The 17699-nt window shown below is 46.5% G+C and overlaps 5 protein-coding genes across 5 annotated transcripts; 3 read left to right on the top strand and 2 right to left on the bottom strand.

Moving 5' to 3' along the window:
- Positions 1–288: 288 nt before the first annotated feature.
- Positions 289–681, top strand: LOC116587670 (histone H4). The gene has a single exon (XM_032338298.1). The coding sequence runs from the start codon at positions 315–317 to the stop codon at positions 624–626; it is 312 nt and encodes a 103-aa protein (XP_032194189.1). The 5' UTR covers positions 289–314; the 3' UTR covers positions 627–681.
- Positions 682–4392: 3711 nt separating this feature from the next.
- On the bottom strand, positions 4393–5997 carry LOC116587645 (histone H2B type 1-C/E/F/G/I). The gene has a single exon (XM_032338272.1). The coding sequence runs from the start codon at positions 5960–5962 to the stop codon at positions 5582–5584; it is 381 nt and encodes a 126-aa protein (XP_032194163.1). The 5' UTR covers positions 5963–5997; the 3' UTR covers positions 4393–5581.
- A 316-nt stretch (positions 5998–6313) lies between these two features.
- Positions 6314–6823, top strand: LOC116587633 (histone H2A type 1). The gene has a single exon (XM_032338260.1). It carries the CDS (start codon positions 6362–6364, stop codon positions 6752–6754), a length of 393 nt encoding a protein of 130 aa, XP_032194151.1. The 5' UTR covers positions 6314–6361; the 3' UTR covers positions 6755–6823.
- Positions 6824–6886: 63 nt separating this feature from the next.
- LOC116589449 lies at positions 6887–17699 on the top strand. The gene is made up of 3 exons (XM_032341387.1): positions 6887–8163; positions 15946–16304; positions 17215–17699. Exons 1-3 carry the CDS (start codon positions 7756–7758, stop codon positions 17675–17677), a joined length of 1230 nt encoding a protein of 409 aa, XP_032197278.1. The 5' UTR covers positions 6887–7755; the 3' UTR covers positions 17678–17699.
- On the bottom strand, positions 12545–16299 carry LOC116587644 (histone H2B type 1-C/E/F/G/I). Its single transcript, XM_032338271.1, has 2 exons — positions 15874–16299; positions 12545–13277 (listed from the first exon to the last, which is right to left on the bottom strand). The coding sequence occupies exon 1, from the start codon at positions 16261–16263 to the stop codon at positions 15883–15885; it is 381 nt and encodes a 126-aa protein (XP_032194162.1). The 5' UTR covers positions 16264–16299; the 3' UTR covers positions 12545–13277; positions 15874–15882.

The raw sequence follows: 17699 nt of genomic DNA, 5'->3' as shown, positions 1-17699 counted from the left end.
GCGGCAAGACAGTCAGTGCCTAACTCTCCTTTCTTTAGTGTGATGCGGTTCAGGGGTCCGAAATCCCCAGGCGGAGACCCAGGGCGCTGTAGCTGTCCCTGCAGAGGGCACAGTGGCGGACGGGGAGGGGGAGGCTGTCCGCTGTGGCCCAGCCTCCGTGACGTCACCGAGCTCGTCGCGAGGGGCGGGGCCGGGGAACGGCTGTTCCCGCGCGCGCGCTTCCAGTTTTCAATTAGGTCCGCATTCCGCACATATAAGGCGATTGCCCTAACCATCGCTTTGCATTTTTCTGAAATCCTTTCAGTCTCCTCACCATGTCTGGTCGTGGCAAAGGCGGGAAGGGCCTGGGCAAGGGAGGCGCCAAGCGCCACCGCAAGGTGCTGCGCGACAACATCCAGGGCATCACCAAGCCCGCCATCCGGCGGCTCGCCCGGCGCGGCGGCGTCAAGCGCATCTCCGGCCTCATCTACGAGGAGACCCGCGGGGTGCTCAAGGTGTTCCTGGAGAACGTGATCCGCGACGCTGTCACCTACACGGAGCACGCCAAGCGCAAGACGGTCACGGCCATGGACGTGGTCTACGCGCTCAAGCGCCAGGGCCGCACCCTCTACGGCTTCGGGGGCTAAAACCGATCTCACCCGCCGTACTTCTCATCCAAAAGGCCCTTTTCAGGGCCGCCCACATGTCTCTTGAGAGAGCTGCAGCCTGCCTTATCCCGTTTTAAGCCTCGGTACTTGAGTTAAGATTTCAAAACTAATAGAAATTCCTTGGTGTGTTGACTTAACCTGATTACTTTCGGACTCGGGAGTTCACCTCATTGTGCTGCCTCTGCTTCGCGGCATTCGGGTCTGTTTAAGCCGCCCCCAGAGCGTGTCTGTGGCGGCAGAGAGCCCACGTGGCATTGTCTGCTTTCCCACGGGGTCGCCTCTGTTCTCGAGTACTTCGGGGATAGAAGTGCTCGCTCGGATCTTGATGTCTAGGAAGTGGGGATTCCCGGCGGGCAGGCTGCGGGCCAGGCTTCTCCGCCGGGCTTCCGTGCCCAAGATGGCGGGGCGGGCGAGGGACAAAGGGAGCAGGCCCGCGGCGCCGGGCGGCGGGGAACAAAGAGGAGTTCCCGCGGAACGGCCGGCCCCGCCCCGGCCTCGGGTTGGCCGCGCTTTTCCCGCGGGCTCGGAGGTCCCGGAGGCACTCCCGGGGGTGGGGGTGGGGTGGGGCAGAGATTCACTCGCGGGTTGACCGCTAGTGTTTAGCATAGCCCCCGAAATTTTCTGAGTTTGAAAACCTCACGTAGATAAGGTTGTTATGTAATGAGCGGGACTTTTTAAAACCTGTAGATACAGGCATCGGGATTCTTCACCCCAAATTACTAAGTATAGGGAAGGAAAGAGCCCTCTTCCTTCAAGGTTCTTCTAGCTGGATTAAAATTTACACTGACGTATGAACAGGAGGAAAAAATGCAGTTTTATTACCTGCGTGCAGAGGCCCAATAATGAAATTGAGACACAAACGACTGAGGCAGGCAGTTTTTGTACCTTTTAGACAAGACAATATATCAGTGAGGAATTATAGGATTAAAAACATGTAAATTAACCTTTAATATAATTTTTTAAAAACCTTTATATAACTTTTAAATTAAAATTTACTGCACCGACCTTACTTTCACTTTTACAAAGAGTAGGGAAAATAGAAAATAGAGAAAACTGGGACAGACTGATGATACTAACCATAGATGAGCATTTGGAAACCAATGATTTGTTCGAGTCCTTCATTTTTAACATTGAAAAAAGTGTCTTTGAGTCAGCTTAGCTAATTGGGGAGGAGGGACAGGGTTAAAGCAGATTTCCTGACAATGTTCCCTATAATTATATCTACTTCTCACTTCCTGGTTTTAAGCCTTATAGTCCATTATTATAAGTAATCCACACATGTTATTAATAGAATATTATAAAATAATCCACACAATGAAATTTCTACTTAATATTTTGCAGCAAAGCATCTATACATTTTTTTTTTTAAGATTTTATTTATATTTGACAGAAAGAACAAGCAGGGTGAAAGGAAGAAGCAGGACCCAGCTGAGAGGAAGTAGGACATGGGGCTCCATCCCAGGACACTGAGATCATGACCCGAGCTGAAGGCAGGCCCTTGGAGCCAAAGGCAGGCCCTTAACTGCCTGTGCTACCCAGGTGCTCCTCCTGTACATTTTTTAAAAATGCAAACAACCAAGCAGATGTCAACCAATAGATAGGTGATTTATAACACAATCAGGCGTAATCACACAATCTAACATTGCTCCGAAAACAAATGAGCTTTAGCCAGATGTAGCAATATGGCAACTCATTGTTCCCTGATAAAAGCAATTCCCAGAAACTAGATGCAGTGTAATACGTCTTGATCCACCTAGGCTAATTATGCTGTGATGAACAATCCCCAAATCCCAGTGATTTACTATGATAAAGTTTCATGTTTTGCTCGTAATGTTTGACTGTGGGTCATTTATTTGGTATAAAGATTTCTTATTTTGAGGTTATCTGATTTTCCTTTGAGTGTATCAAAGTATAGTTCTTTTATGAAGTGAGACTGATAGCAGTCTTCTAAGTTGTTGGCAACACAGCAGCAATCTTAAGCGTGGCCCTAGAATTCCCTAGTCTGGGAGAGGTTATGGATGGCAATTTCATGATTTTCTTCTTGCTTTAAAAGTGCAGCTCCTTTTCTGAAGATGATTCTTCAGACTGGCCAGACGCTACAGTGAAATTAGGCAAAGAAAACTGGAGGCATGAGAACAAAACAGGAATAAAAAGTTCCTACTTAGCTCTTGTGTGAATTTCCAGGGTCCCTTCCTTATAACTCAACATTCTGTTCAATGAGGTACCCTTAGTACTAGTGAGACATGAGGAAGTCCCTGGAAAATGAGACACATGTTGCTTGAATTGGCAGGCAGAGGCAAGGGAAGTCTGTCAGGGAAGCCCAGGTTGTCCTCTAAAGAGTTCACAGGGTCCAGAGATATTCTAAGGAGTGGTTTAGACTCTTAGTAGGGGGATATAGATTACTCATACTGCCAGACAAGGAAACCTAATTAGTGTCACTTGCTGGTAGTTTTTGTGGCCTACTGCCTTGTTCAAAGCCTCAAGACTCAGATTCTAATATGGGCAGGACCACGGGCACCTTCCCGTGGGACCTGGGCACACTTCAACCAGAGGCTTTAGCTACAGTTAATATTTTGGGAGACTTTCCTCTGAGTAGGTGCTGTCCTAAATGCTTTACTGTGTTCTTTTACTGATCATTCTGCAATTTCACATGGTAGTTACTGCTCATTATTCCCATTTTAGAGGTAAGGAAATGCTTGGGAAGGTTTAAGAAACTGGCCAAAATTTAGCATTGAAAACAGGCCATCAGGACTGTATCATGTTCTAAGAGATTCTTCCTTAAGGCACGCTTGTGTATGTCTTTTCATGAAGTGTTTTCAAATGCACTTAAAATTAGCTTTGGAGAGCCTGAAATGGATGCCTTAATTACCTGTGGGGCTTAGAGAATCTTCACAAACTCCATTACAAACCCGAGTCACTTATGTAGGAAACGGTTGGGGTTCAGAGTTGATGTCCAAGAAAGAATTCTTGAGACATCTTTGGTGCAAAAAGGTGGTTTTATTAAAGTACGGGGACAGGACACCTGGGCTCAAAGAGCTGCAGTGGGGCCATGAGGCTTGGCCCATTATATGCTTTCAAGTTGGGAGGGGGTAAGGGACAGCACAAGCTTTCAAGATATTTGGAAAGACGGTTTTCAGGACCTTGAGGGAACTAGCTATTGTTAGGAAAAAGTCATTTATTACTACTTAGTAAAAACTCATTCATGAGACTCTTCAGATGTATTATCAGTGGATCATATGTTTGGAGAATGACCGCTAACAGATATCTTGTGGGGGTAGAGAAAAAAGTTTCCAAGGGAATTTTTATGTATTGAAGTAGACTTACAGGATTCTGGGGGCATTGCCAAAATGTTAAGCTAAGATTGCCTCTGGCAAGGTGTTAACGTGGAGGCAGCTGAGCTCCCACAGGAAGGTCACTCTACCTGCTTCAAGGACTTGCCAATAGGCTGTAGGATGTAAGGAAATTTTCTTCTTTTGCCTTGCTTTTCTTTTCCCACATCACTTATATTAATGTTCATAGAGATCTACTTTGTAGAGATTTGTAGATAAAGACATGTAGCTAATAAGGAGAAGCAGATTTCTGAGCTATTATACATTGCCACTGCTCATGGTTTACCCCCTAAAGCACAGTGCTCAGAAAAGCCAAAGTTGCTGCCTAGTGATCCTTAGTTTCCATATCTTGTTTTATACTTTGGCCGGTTTAAACTGTGCTATGCATCAAAGCACAAGTGTTATCTCCTGGTCAGTTTTACTTTTCTTTTATTCTAATGGTCAGTTTTCCCTCTGAGCCTGTTAGCCCATTCCTATGATTGCAACCGGTCTCTAGTTTGAGAAAAAGTCAACAGTCCTTAGATGGGGATTCAGACCCCATTTTTATTTATTTATGCAAGGGGCTACTTAACCTTAATTCCTCAGGTCATTCCCTTGTAAAATGGGAGATTCCATTTTGTATGACTGCAGGCTGAAATCAGGCAAAGGACAAGCACACGAATGGTAATTCCTTTTTAACTCTTCTCCCTTAAAATCCCAGGGAATGAGGATGTGACTGAGGACAAGATCACTGGGGACACGGAGAGGTTTAGGGAGAACTCTGGGACTCCAATGGGCTGAGGAGTGAAGAGGCTGAGAAATTGAGGCAGATCTCTCTCTTAATGCCTCCCCCGCAACTCCTACCCTCCCACCCCCCTCACCCCTCCACCCCCGCGCGCCAAATCACAGATGGAGACTTTCACTTGCTTCCTCCCCCTTCATGTTTTCCATTTGTAAGGAGGGTCTCTTAAACCCCTATGTATTCAGCCGGGTAGAAAACTAGTGGAAAAGTTTCTGAACTTGCCAAGAGGCAATATTTAGCTACGTTAAAATATGCGGTGAAGATTAGTCGAAATGGAAGGACGCGCGTTTGAGACTGGCAGTCACCCACTGTGGTTTAGAAATGCAAGTTGCAGACAGTGCCCTGCTCCATTAGATGCCGCTGTAGCCACTCCCAACCTCACAAAAAGTTAACGGGGGTGGGGGGTGGAGGAAGGTAGTTTCGTTTTCTCAAGAATGCTTACTCCCTTGTTTTGATTTTAGGGCAACTCAAAACCGGGAGAACGGCTTTCCCCTACTTACTCCCGATCTAGAGTAATGGGAGAACAACGAAAAACTGAAAACGGGAAAGCCTTCTCTCGAGGTGGGAACATCATAGGTGTATTGCTTTTAGTAGCTATGGAGTAGCGAAGCAGAATGCATGGTAGTCTTGGTTACTTAGATTTATTCCTTGGTGATGGTCTCATGGTCTCATGCCGGAAACTTGTGTTCCCAGATAGTTATTAGCGACCAAAAATACTGTTTGTTCTATTTTCACCAAGCTTGTAAAGTTACAGCTCTTTAAATGACAACGTGGGTGGCTCTTAAAAGAGCCTGATGACGTTGGTGCTGCCGAAGGTGACAAGTTTACTTGGAGCTGGTGTACTTGGTGACGGCCTTGGTGCCCTCGGACACGGCGTGCTTGGCCAGCTCCCCGGGCAGCAGCAGGCGCACGGCCGTCTGGATCTCCCTGGACGTGATGGTCGAGCGCTTGTTGTAGTGCGCCAGGCGGGACGCCTCGCCCGCGATGCGCTCGAAGATGTCGTTGACGAACGAGTTCATGATGCCCATGGCCTTGGACGAGATGCCGGTGTCGGGGTGCACCTGCTTCAGCACCTTGTACACGTACACCGAGTAGCTCTCCTTGCGGCTGCGCTTGCGCTTCTTGCCGTCCTTCTTCTGCGCCTTGGTCACCGCCTTCTTAGAGCCCTTCTTCGGGGCTGGAGCGGATTTCGCGGGTTCAGGCATGGCACTGGTATATCACCTCTACCACAAAACGAAAGATGCACGCCCACGGCCCAGCGCCCTCCTATTTATTTGGTGTGTATGCAAATTAGGGATTGCAGAATTGAGCTTTCTGATTGGCTTCTGAAATATCCTAACCCCTGATAGGCTCCTTGATTATCCTAAACTCTCATTGGCTCTTCCCCCATATATCCAACTTTAAGTAAATTGACCTTGCAACAGTAAACGCCCTATGTAAATTAAGAGGATGGTTGATTTGTATGGGCCTTTTGATTGGCTGGGGTTTGTGTTGGGCCCACGGCATAGGCTACTTTACCAGGCCGCCGCAGACTATAATATTCTAGCTTCTTGCCTAGTGAGGCGTTCCTTTTCTCTTTTTGGTGCGTTGTTGTCTTGCTGAGCATGTCTGGACGCGGAAAGCAGGGCGGTAAGGCCCGCGCCAAGGCCAAGACGCGCTCGTCGCGGGCGGGTCTGCAGTTCCCGGTGGGCCGCGTGCACCGCCTGCTCCGCAAGGGCAACTATGCGGAGCGGGTCGGGGCCGGCGCGCCCGTGTACCTGGCGGCCGTGCTCGAGTACCTGACGGCCGAGATCCTGGAGCTGGCGGGCAACGCGGCGCGCGACAACAAGAAGACGCGCATCATCCCGCGCCACCTGCAGCTGGCCATCCGCAACGACGAGGAGCTCAACAAGCTGCTGGGTAAGGTCACCATCGCGCAGGGCGGCGTGCTGCCCAACATCCAGGCCGTGCTGTTGCCCAAGAAGACCGAGAGCCACCACAAGGCCAAGGGCAAGTGAATCTACGTAACATACTGGTGTATCTAGTTAAAACCTGTCTCACTCAAAGGCTCTTTTCAGAGCCGTCCACATTTTCACAAAAAAGCTTGTAGCCAAATCGGAGTCCTGCTTTTCTACTATGTAAGCCTTAACTGGTTACAGTCTGGGTAGGCCAACGGTAGTTTACTTACTGTCGCTTGTTTTGGCTGTCCAACCGTACTTTGTGGCCCAGGGTAAGGGGACTTTCTTAGTATGTAAGCAAGGGTTTACTATAGTTGAAGAAAAACTAGTTAGTGATGGTAACGTTTACAAAACCTTGTCTCTAGATGGACAGTTTGACTTTTTGCTCCCTGAGTCGTGTTTAGTAGAGTTAGAGAAGCGAGAAGAAAAGGGGTAGTTAAGGGAGTCGCTGTGGAAGGGGTGCTAGCCTGGAATGGCTTAGCTATTAGTAGAGCTATAGGACAGGAAATCGGCGCGAGCTGTTTCAAGGAGGAATTGAATGAAGCTTAATTAGCCCCTGTACGGGAGTCGGTCACCATTTGTTGCACACTGGTACATCCGCTAGGCGTTTAACGTGTGGTTTCCCAGAGTGGAGATAGGAAGGGTCAGTCCAGGGCACTCAAGGTTCAGTTCAGTAAAAGTAACCACTTAAGAAAACGAAAATACATGTTTGTTCTGAAAGCGTGACCCTCGGAATCTTAGGCCTCACTACGTAGATCCCCAGATTTGGCATCTTCCCCGATCCCCAGGTGACTTGTTTAGAATTTGAGATGAAGCAGAATATTAAGCTAACTTCTCGGATCGCGGTCTACAGTAAAGACGGAGATTGGAATGTTGACTAATTCATCCAATCGGAGTCTAGTAGTAATTCACCAATCACGTCTTTCCCTCTTTAGCCAATGGTTTTTTTGCGCGGGACTTTTGAAAAATGCAAGACCAATCGGAAGGTTTCTGAGTCTATATAATGGTAAAGTCTTCAGGCTTACTTCTCAGTTTAGTTTTACTCCTGAACTCCCCGTAAGATGGCTCGCACGAAGCAGACGGCGCGCAAGTCGACCGGCGGCAAGGCCCCGCGCAAGCAGCTGGCCACCAAGGCGGCCCGCAAGAGCGCGCCGGCCACGGGCGGCGTGAAGAAGCCGCACCGCTACCGGCCCGGCACGGTGGCCCTGCGCGAGATCCGGCGCTACCAGAAGTCCACCGAGCTGCTGATCCGCAAGCTGCCGTTCCAGCGGCTGGTGCGCGAGATCGCGCAGGACTTCAAGACCGACCTGCGCTTCCAGAGCTCGGCCGTCATGGCGCTGCAGGAGGCGTGCGAGGCCTACCTGGTGGGGCTCTTCGAGGACACCAACCTGTGCGCCATCCACGCCAAGCGCGTCACCATCATGCCCAAGGACATCCAGCTGGCGCGCCGCATCCGCGGCGAGAGGGCGTAAAGCTTTCCCCTCCTTGGTCCTATTAACTCAAAGGCTCTTCTAAGAGCCACCCACTTCTCTAAGATGGCTGTAATAATGACTGCGAATTGTCGAGGTATTAAATGCCTTTTGAGGTTATCTTTGGAGTTGGTTCCTGATATTTACACTTCGTAGGAGGCGTTTGGTTTCAGAATTGCAAGCTCCTGAGCCGTCTCCTACATTCCTTGGCCCTTCAAGCTTGGCCTGGGCATATCATAATGTAACTTCTGACTGGAGAAATGCTATGTAAGTCGCACCTGGCAGCCCGAGGGTCGCTTTGACTTGGGACGGGGAGTATCCACTTTAAGGTTGTTGGCAAGTGTAGGTAGTTCTACGCTTCTCCGGGCACAGGTGGAAGATGAGGTCCTTTATCCATAAGAGGTTGAAGTTGGGTGAAGGTCGCTGTTTGCTATTGCTCCTTGCAAGGGTGAGTTCCCACAAGTTTGGGCTACGACAGTTGAAAAACCAGCTATGTATGTGGTCATGTTCGGTTGTCTTTTCACGTCTGAAGGCAATTTGCTGAATTCCCATCTCTAGTTGAAATTGAAAGTTAGGGCTTTCCTATGACATGACCTTTACAGGCAGAAAGCAGACTAGTAGTTGACTTAAAGAATTACGAGAATTTCTAATGAGCTTACTGGGAGCAGAGCCCAAGACAGTCATGATGGCTTTTACACTCTGACCCATCAAGTGTCTAATCACAGTGACTTGGACATCAGCTTGCTAGAGATGAAAATCATCAGAAACACCCCACCCCTGCACGACCCGCCACCCCCCCACCCCCCTAGGGCTAGTCAGGATTTACACTGTACCAGATTCACCTCATGTGGCTTACACTAATACTAGTTAAGAAGGCCATTTTAAAAAATATTTTTGGCCTCAAGAAAGCAACTGTGAACTCTCACCAGGAATGAACATTTGTAAATAGCATGCTTATTTATATCAGAGTTAAAAGTTCTCTAAGAAGAACGTGGGAAGATAGTTTGACTTAATAGAGATCAGTGATCTCAATATTGAGTGCACATTACAGACCATTGGATGTTTTATAAAAAAATATCTTTACCTGGGGTCCAATCAGTAGCATTTTAATTGTAGTCTGTGGGGGTGATCCCAGGCAAAAGTAATCAAAACTCAGGTGCTTCCAATAGGTCGTTAGGGTCGAGAACAGATGCTACATAAATTCTAATCATGTGCTTAGCTCCTGCTGGATTTGACTTCAGTTTTAGCAAGGATTTATCTACGGAACAAGGCTTTCTTGTAGCTTGCTTTCAGAGAGAATGTCATGCTCTCTTAAAAGATGATTTTCTGGCTTGCTTGAGGGCTGTTAGTCTCTGCAATGAATCAAACAGTATCTGACTTTCATAGCAATTTCTTAGGATGGGGCTCTGTATATAGACTATGTATAGACTCTATGTGAGTCTATGATGAGATCTGCTTTGGGCGATTGGCAATGCCAGGTTTTAAGGGATGCTACAAAGAGGAACCTTCTGGATTTCTGGCAGACAACCTGTGGAGACCTGTCTATCTTCCCACTGGACACAAAGTCCTGTTTGCTTATTCACCTGGCTTTTCTCCATGGCCATTATTTATTAATTGATTTGTTTTGTTTTTCCCCTAATCTTTTCATTAAAAAAAAAAAAACTTTTTCATTATGTGACATTTCATAATATAAGAAAGCAGAAATATTAGCTTCATAAACTCTATGTACCCTGCACCCAGCTTCCACATCACCAACACTAGCCAGATGTTTTATCGGTGTCTCTTCCGCCCACTGCCTTGATCATCATAAGGGAAATGGTATCATTTTTGCTCTCAATACTTTAAAAACATGTCCACCATTTAAAGACCTCATTATGCCATGACGATTCCCCCAACAAATTTTTCTTTCTTTTTTTTTTTTTTAAGATTTTATTTTTTTGACAGAGATCACAAGTAGACGGAGAGGCAGAGAGAGAGAGAGAGAGAGAGAGAGAGAGAAGCAGGCTCCCTGCTGAGCAGAAAGCCCCAGGCGGGACTCGATTCCAGGACCCTGAGATCATGACCTGAGCCGAAGGCAGCGGCTTAACCCACTGAGCCACCCAGGCGCCCCCAACAAATGTTTCTTAACGTGCGTGAATTTAAAAAGTGTTTTTACTCCACATATCTTTGTTGAGAGCGTGCAATGTGCCAGATGATTTTCTGTGCTTTGGGAATATACTCAGAACCATCCAGACAGAATCCTTTGCCCTTGTGGAATTTACATGTGAGTCTAGGAGGGACAATACATCAGGTAGATGCCACGTGTAGTATGTTAAACGGTACGTAGGAGAAAAATAAAGCTACAGTAAGGAGTGCCATGGGGAGCTGAGACTTAGATAAGGCCACCTGTGCAGATGACACTAATAGAATCAGTGGAGACTCAGAGACTTGAAAGATGCCTCCGTCTTCGGCGCAGGTCATGATCTCAGGGTTCTGGGATCGAGCCCCGCTTCAGGCTTTCTGCTCAGCGGTGAACCTGCTTCTACTCCCCACCTCCGCCCCCACATGCTTCTCTGCCTACTTGTGCTCTCTCTCTGTGTGTCAAATAAATAAAATCTTAAAAAGAAAAAAAAAAACCCTTAAAAAAGGGGGGAGGGTTGCTGAACTGCCAGGAGGCTTCCTGCAATGGACAGGGCACAGTCGGAGGAGATGAAGGCAGAGAAACAGAGAGAAAACGATCAAGTACGGGCTTGTAGACGTTAGCTCCGACGTGTAAGGTCTTGAGAGGAATTAAACACAGGACTTTCTGTGTCTGTTTCTCGTATAAGCAGGTTCTGCTTTAGGTAGTCTCCATTGGGCTCCAGTACAAAACTTAGGGCCCAGTTTTCTTCCTGCTTTGTGCATTCCAGACCTTGAAAATAGAAGCTGACCTTGAGCATTTTATAGTTAGAAAAGGGAAAATCTCTGAAAGTTAGGGGTTAAATGCAATTCATATCCTGGTCTTTCAAATTCACTAGTTTGTCTTGCCACAGGCAAAATGTTTACCCTCAGGCAACAGACTCCCGTTTATTCGGATTACAAATGCAAATGTCTTCAGGGTCTAGGCAAGAGGTTCTTGGGTCCAGAACCCGGGGTGAGCTCCCCACCTGTACTACACTGGGGCCGTCAGCAGCGGTGTTTCTGGAGGTATCCAAGCCCTCTGATGGCCAGCTGCGGGCTCTGGGTAACAGCTGTTTCTGTTACGTCAGTTGTCCAAGAAGGGTGTTAATGAAACCTGCTGTGGAAATTGTGTAGGTAAAAAAGCTGTGACTTCATTAGTTCAAAAGTATACTTTGGTTCCTACATTGATCATTTTATTTAATCCAGCCAATAACTCTGTGGGTTAGGGGCCTTTAGTAGCCCAAATACAGTGTCGAAGAAGCGTAGTGAGGGGAACTCCTTTACACAGGGTTCATTTGAATAATCCAGTCATGGAAATATTATCTCTGCTGCTAGAGAATGGAGGACCATTTTGTGTTACCTGCATGGTTTAATTTCACTCCATCCATCCATCCATCCATCCATCCAAAACTTTTTGAGTGCTTACTATGTGTCCCACATTGTTCTAGGGGACGAAAACAGAGCAATGACAAACATTGGGAAAGTTCCCTGTGTGGAGCTCACGGATGTTCTCACTGTGGGAGACCAGAAATAAACAAAAATAAACAAATACAGTATTTTGGTAGGAAAGAGATTAAGAAAACAGGCCAAGAAGATTAAGGACTGTGGAGTGGGGTGGTAGTGGAGGCTTGTAGTTTTAAATAAGGTGGGTGGGGAAGACTTGGCCCCTCAGATGCCCCGGAGGCATCTGGGAGGGAGACAGGTCTGCACACACCTGTGAGAGGACCCTTCCACGGAGAAGTTACAGTGATGACTAAACAGATCCTAAGTTGGGAGCATACTCAGCGGTCTGATAGACAACTAGATAGAACCAGGGTCGTCTTCTGTTTTCTCAAGCTGGAGTTGCTAGGTAAATTCAGTATTGATTCACATATTTTTAATGTTTTTAAAAAGTATGAGTCCAGGTTCCTGAGCACACCTAATTTGGATGCTGATCCAAGAGGCAAGGGCAGGAATAAAGGAGTGTTAATCTCCTGGAGGACCGCCAGCCTGATTCAAAGACAACAGTTATTTTAAAAATTTTTTTAAATTAACATAGAATGTATTATTAGCCCGAGGGGTACAGGTCTGTGAAGCGCCAGGTTTACACACTTCACAGCACTCACCATAGCACATACCCTTCCCAAGTCCATAACCCCACCCCCCTTTCCCTACCCCCCTCCCCCCAGCAACCCTCAGTTTGTTTTGTGAGATTAAGAGTCTCTTATGGTTTGAAAGACAACAGTTATTAAGGAAAAGAGTATTAATTGTGTGATAATCTATTTAAAATAAAAAGTAAGAGATCTGAGTTTCCAAATAATCACTGTCATCATTTTTCAGAAGAAAGAGTACGGAAACAAAGTGGTTCTTCACAATTCCTAAGGTCAACCAGCTGGTAAATGATGACACAAATTTCAGCCCAAGTAGTGGGCCTCAAATCCCTCCAATTTTAAGCATGTCTTATTGCTGTTTTGTAGTTGCGTACCTTATCATGTCCTCTACAAGATAAGATTTCATGTGCTAGTAACAAAGACCATGGCTGGTTCACCCTTGTGTTTTAATTGAATGATATACATCCAGTTGAGTGAGGTAGGCATTTCAGACTTGGAAGGCTCCGAGGAACCTGTCAGGGTTTCTTGAAATGCAAGAGCAGAGCTTTTAGCATAAAAGCAACACTGAATCTTACAGGAGGTTTGACACATAAACAATGAGTTGACGAAATGATTGAAGGAGTTGAGAAAATCCACTAAGATAAAAGAGCATAAAAGCCAGGACTGAGGCAGGGAAGACTTGAACTTGTATACCGGATGGTCAGACTTGGAATGCACATTAAAACCAGTGGGCTGACACTGGACTCCAAACTCAGCCTGATCTTTTTCACGAATCCGCCCATGGAGGTCTTCCTCCACTTGCAACGTGTTTTCTTGATCTTCCAAGACTTGTGCTGATTGCCTCTAGCTCAACTGGGATTCCCAATAGCATTGAGCACTCTGCATCTGAAACAGAAAATGTGATTCTAACTAGAGTTATATTGTTTTATTTTCTTCTTAACTGAAGCAAGTATTGCCAATATTTAGAATTCATTTGTGTTGCACCAGGAAGCTCCAGTGTCCTCCTGTAAGAACTCATCAGTTTACCTCTTATTAATAATATTTATAATTTATAATTACCTACTTAAGCAGGAACTACCTACTTATTTCCAGGTAAGTAGTTGTCTCCTGAAATGAATTTTCCTTTCTTAGATACTAATTGAACTCCCCAAGTTTTGTGGCTGGTGTGGCCATCGACTATTTGTGGCCAACGGTGTATTAGCAAAGGCAGTGTTCCACCGTTCTCAGGATTTCACTAAAGGGTGGGGCTGTCTCCTTACCCTTTCCTCCTTCCTTCAGAATGGGATGTGAACAAGATAGTTGGAGCTGGAGTGGACATCTTAGACTAAAGGTAGGAAATTACTTACGTGTTAGATTAGTTTGTAGTGTCGTCAAACACACTATGAGGCACGCCATTTTTGAGGCACATGGCCTCCTGTGTAGGCTGACAGGGACACCCCAAGCAACCATACATTTTATGTGGGTGTTGTCTTCAGAGGACAAAGGTGGCTAATGTGGGTGGGTGGGTGGAACATGGGTGGACAATTTAAGACTATATAAATCCTGACTGTCTCATCACTGTTTGGTGTCTCACAAATCCTTGGCACTTCTCCGTCCTTTCCTCTCTTCCTATCTACGTGTAGCACATGAGCTCTGCTTTCTTTTTCCACGTGTCATGACTTCTGGGCTACTAATTTATGATTCTTGTTAAATACAGCTTTTGAATTATTGTCTCCATCTCATAAAATTCCTCGCTTACCTATTTAACACTTCTTAGAAGTGTTTTACTTAGAAATCACCTACTTAACATTTCTTAGGAGTTTCACCCATCCAATTTTTGGTCTTGTCTTGGTCCTCAGTAGCAGAATTTAATAGCAGAATGTATTTGAGACTATTCTCAAATAATAGAGCAAACACACATTACACACAGGGAAAGGAGTTCCCTCAGGAGAGCGGGGCCCCATTCCAGGCCTGAGCTATGTATCTGTGTGAGAAACAGACTTTTATCTAGTTTAACCAGTAACTTCCAAGAGTATCTAGTACTAACTCATAGGGGTACATAAAATACAGTCCTTAAAAGGACCAGTGGACCAGATTTGCTATGCTAACATTCCTTTCTGCATTTCAGCAAGATCAGATCCTGTATTTTAGTAAGGCATACCACTAGGACTTCTCAAAATCCTCGTGAACCAAAGATGAGACATGGCTAGATGAAAGTGTAACTGTAGAGCCCCTGCGGTTAACTATAGTCCATAAACACAAACTCTGGGTGTCTTTTCCTCTACATCGATTCTCCTCTCTTGCTGTCTTGTTTTTCCTTATTATTGTCTCTTACTCTACCAGAATTGCTTTTCAAGATTAAATCCATTCAGCTTTGGCAATGCTAAAGTGATCTTCAGACAGAGGCTTGCCCCTTCTGTTAGTCTGTGTGGTTGCTAAAATGTCCATTCTAGACGGGGAGCCCTGTGAGGTCAAGGATTGTTTCTATCCTGCTCACTGATCTTTCCCAAGTACCTGTCACTTTCTGAAACTTAATAGGCTCCAATACATGAGGGAATCAATTCAGAGTCCTCGTCCTTCCACTCGACAGGAATTTAATCTATGATTCTAGAATACTCTGTACTAACCACTGCCCTCCCTGCCCCAAACTCCATGACCCAACAGGTAAATGTCTAGAAGGGTGAAATGTCAAAAGTGAGGACAGTAACTGAAGTATCGTGGTTGAGATTAATTTCAAGGTATTTAAAAAATCTATAGCTGACATTATATTCTGCTAATGGTTCCTATCAAGTCTCTTAAGGGGAGACTACCCACGCCTGGCTTCTGTGTTGACAGCCAGAGACATTGCCCCCAATAAGAGAGGCACTGTTCCTAGGCTGTTTGCTGTTGCTTCTTCCCCTTCTCCCTGTGAGTCCTGTTTAACCTTTTTCAAAGAAGCCTGAATGTCTCTATTACTTGCAAAATAATTAGTTTTGAGTGAGTTATTCTTCAAGACATCCTTTCTTTTCAGTAAAGTTTTCCCCTCAACCACTTCCATTTACTAGAAAGTTAGTTTCTCACACTTCCAGGTATACATTTTCCTGTTTTCCACTAAGTAGGTCTCACAGACCCAGAGCACAGCATGCTCTCTAGACAAGCCTGTCTATAAAGAATGCCCGATATATATTCAACTTGTAGGGACAACTCAGAACTTTCGCAGCTGCAAGTCCTGAAGAATTTCTGAAATTCTAAACCAAAGTTCAGCAACTACAAATACCTTATCTTTAAAGCAAGGGTTTTTTTTTTTTTTTTCTTTTTGTTCTGCGTTTCCTAAAGCCATTTCTGCCGCAGTAAGACAAGCTACTAAGAAAACAAGGATGGGAATGTAGGAGATAGAAATTTTTAGCTTGCGTCACAGCTTTTTTCTAGTACTAAAACAGTTCAGTATTAAAGCTCTTTAAGTTGAAAGAATGAGTGGCTCTGAAAAGAGCCTTTGGGGTTTGGTATATACCAAGAAGCTTACTTGGCGGGCTCACTTGGAGCTGGTGTACTTGGTGACGGCCTTGGTGCCCTCGGACACGGCGTGCTTGGCCAGCTCCCCGGGCAGCAGCAGGCGCACGGCCGTCTGGATCTCCCTGGACGTGATGGTCGAGCGCTTGTTGTAGTGCGCCAGGCGGGACGCCTCGCCCGCGATGCGCTCGAAGATGTCGTTGACGAACGAGTTCATGATGCCCATGGCCTTGGACGAGATGCCGGTGTCGGGATGCACCTGCTTCAGCACCTTGTACACGTACACCGAGTAGCTCTCCTTGCGGCTGCGCTTGCGCTTCTTGCCGTCCTTCTTCTGCGCCTTGGTCACCGCCTTCTTGGAGCCCTTCTTCGGGGCCGGCGCCGACTTGGCGGGTTCAGGCATGATGAGGATCTAACACCTAAACCTACTAAAGTGAAAGTTGGGTGCCGGGTTGGCCCACTTTTATATGGCTTGTATGCAAATAGCGGCTTAATCTACCTTAATGCCTGATTGGAGCAAGTCAGCCAGTAGAAATACTTTACGCAAATAAGGAGACTTCCTATCTCCTTTCCGATTGGCTGTTTATGTGGCAACAACTTTAGCCTCTTTTCTCCATTAGGAAAAAGTTTTCAAAAACAGCTGAAGTTTGTCTCGTCAGTATTAACTATTTATGAGTCTTATGTGTCTTCCCAAATCCCCGTCTAAAGAGACAAAAGCCTGATATAAATTTATGACCCTCTTTCCCCGCCAAATTGCAGTTACCCGGATACTCAATGCAGGAAAGAGAACACAAAAATTAGCTGAATATTTTCAACGTTATGCCATGACATTCCCATTTTGATCAAAGTCGGCAAAATTTAAGGTTTAAGGCTCAGGGGATCGTCACATTTCAACAGCGATGCGATTTTTGTTCCCTAGAACCAGTGTCTGGAAGTGGTATCTGGAAGTGGCGTTCGGAATTATGGGATAGAGTGTTTCCACTGCAAAAAATACGTTTCTTCAAGGTCAGAAGCTTTGAGAAACGATAAAGGACGAAACTGGACTGGGTCAATCAGGTCCAAGAGCAGAGCTTCTGAAACTATAGCTCAGGAACTATGAATTTTCATTTTTGTGTCTTCCTAAAGTTAATACCGAACAAGGGGATTAAAACAAAACCGATTAAGGCAGTCTAAAACAAACTACAGGCTGGAAAAGGGACGGAGAACTGTAAGTGAGAAGATAAAAGCACATCACCACAGAAGACTTTCTTAAGTGAGTTTTGGTAGCCAATCACAAGACTCACCAGGTTACTTAATTCACCGCGCGGAATTTGAAGATTCGGACCAATCAGGGGGACGTTGCCTTTATAAATAGGAGCCGGGGCGAGGGACCTTTCAGTTGTAAATCCGGTTTGCAGTCTTTCACCATGGCTCGCACGAAGCAGACAGCACGCAAGTCGACCGGCGGCAAGGCCCCGCGCAAGCAGCTGGCCACCAAGGCGGCCCGCAAGAGCGCGCCGGCCACGGGCGGCGTGAAAAAGCCGCACCGCTACCGGCCCGGCACGGTGGCCCTGCGCGAGATCCGGCGCTACCAGAAGTCCACCGAGCTGCTGATCCGCAAGCTGCCGTTCCAGCGGCTGGTGCGCGAGATCGCGCAGGACTTCAAGACCGACCTGCGCTTCCAGAGCTCGGCCGTCATGGCGCTGCAGGAGGCGTGCGAGGCCTACCTGGTGGGGCTCTTCGAGGACACCAACCTGTGCGCCATCCACGCCAAGCGCGTCACCATCATGCCCAAGGACATCCAGCTGGCGCGCCGCATCCGCGGCGAGAGGGCTTAAGTCTCTGCAAGGGGAGCGCCAA

This window comes from Mustela erminea, chromosome 4 (genome assembly GCF_009829155.1).
Source record: "Mustela erminea isolate mMusErm1 chromosome 4, mMusErm1.Pri, whole genome shotgun sequence".
Lineage (NCBI taxonomy): Eukaryota > Metazoa > Chordata > Mammalia > Carnivora > Mustelidae > Mustela > Mustela erminea.
This window is presented reverse-complemented; position numbering and strand designations above follow the sequence as displayed.

Coding starts and splice junctions, on each gene's coding strand:
- LOC116587670 (XM_032338298.1), top strand. CDS start 315: ATGTCTGGTCGTGGCAAAGGCGGGAAGGGCCTGGGCAAGGGAGGCGCC.
- LOC116587645 (XM_032338272.1), bottom strand. CDS start 5,962: ATGCCTGAACCCGCGAAATCCGCTCCAGCCCCGAAGAAGGGCTCTAAG.
- LOC116587633 (XM_032338260.1), top strand. CDS start 6,362: ATGTCTGGACGCGGAAAGCAGGGCGGTAAGGCCCGCGCCAAGGCCAAG.
- LOC116589449 (XM_032341387.1), top strand. CDS start 7,756: ATGGCTCGCACGAAGCAGACGGCGCGCAAGTCGACCGGCGGCAAGGCC. Junction 8,164..15,945: donor GCATCCGCGGCGAGAGGGCG/TAAAGCTTTCCC, acceptor GTGCTTGGCCAG/CTCCCCGGGCAGCAGCAGGC. Junction 16,305..17,214: donor CCTACTAAAGTGAAAGTTGG/GTGCCGGGTTGG, acceptor CTTTATAAATAG/GAGCCGGGGCGAGGGACCTT.
- LOC116587644 (XM_032338271.1), bottom strand. CDS start 16,263: ATGCCTGAACCCGCCAAGTCGGCGCCGGCCCCGAAGAAGGGCTCCAAG.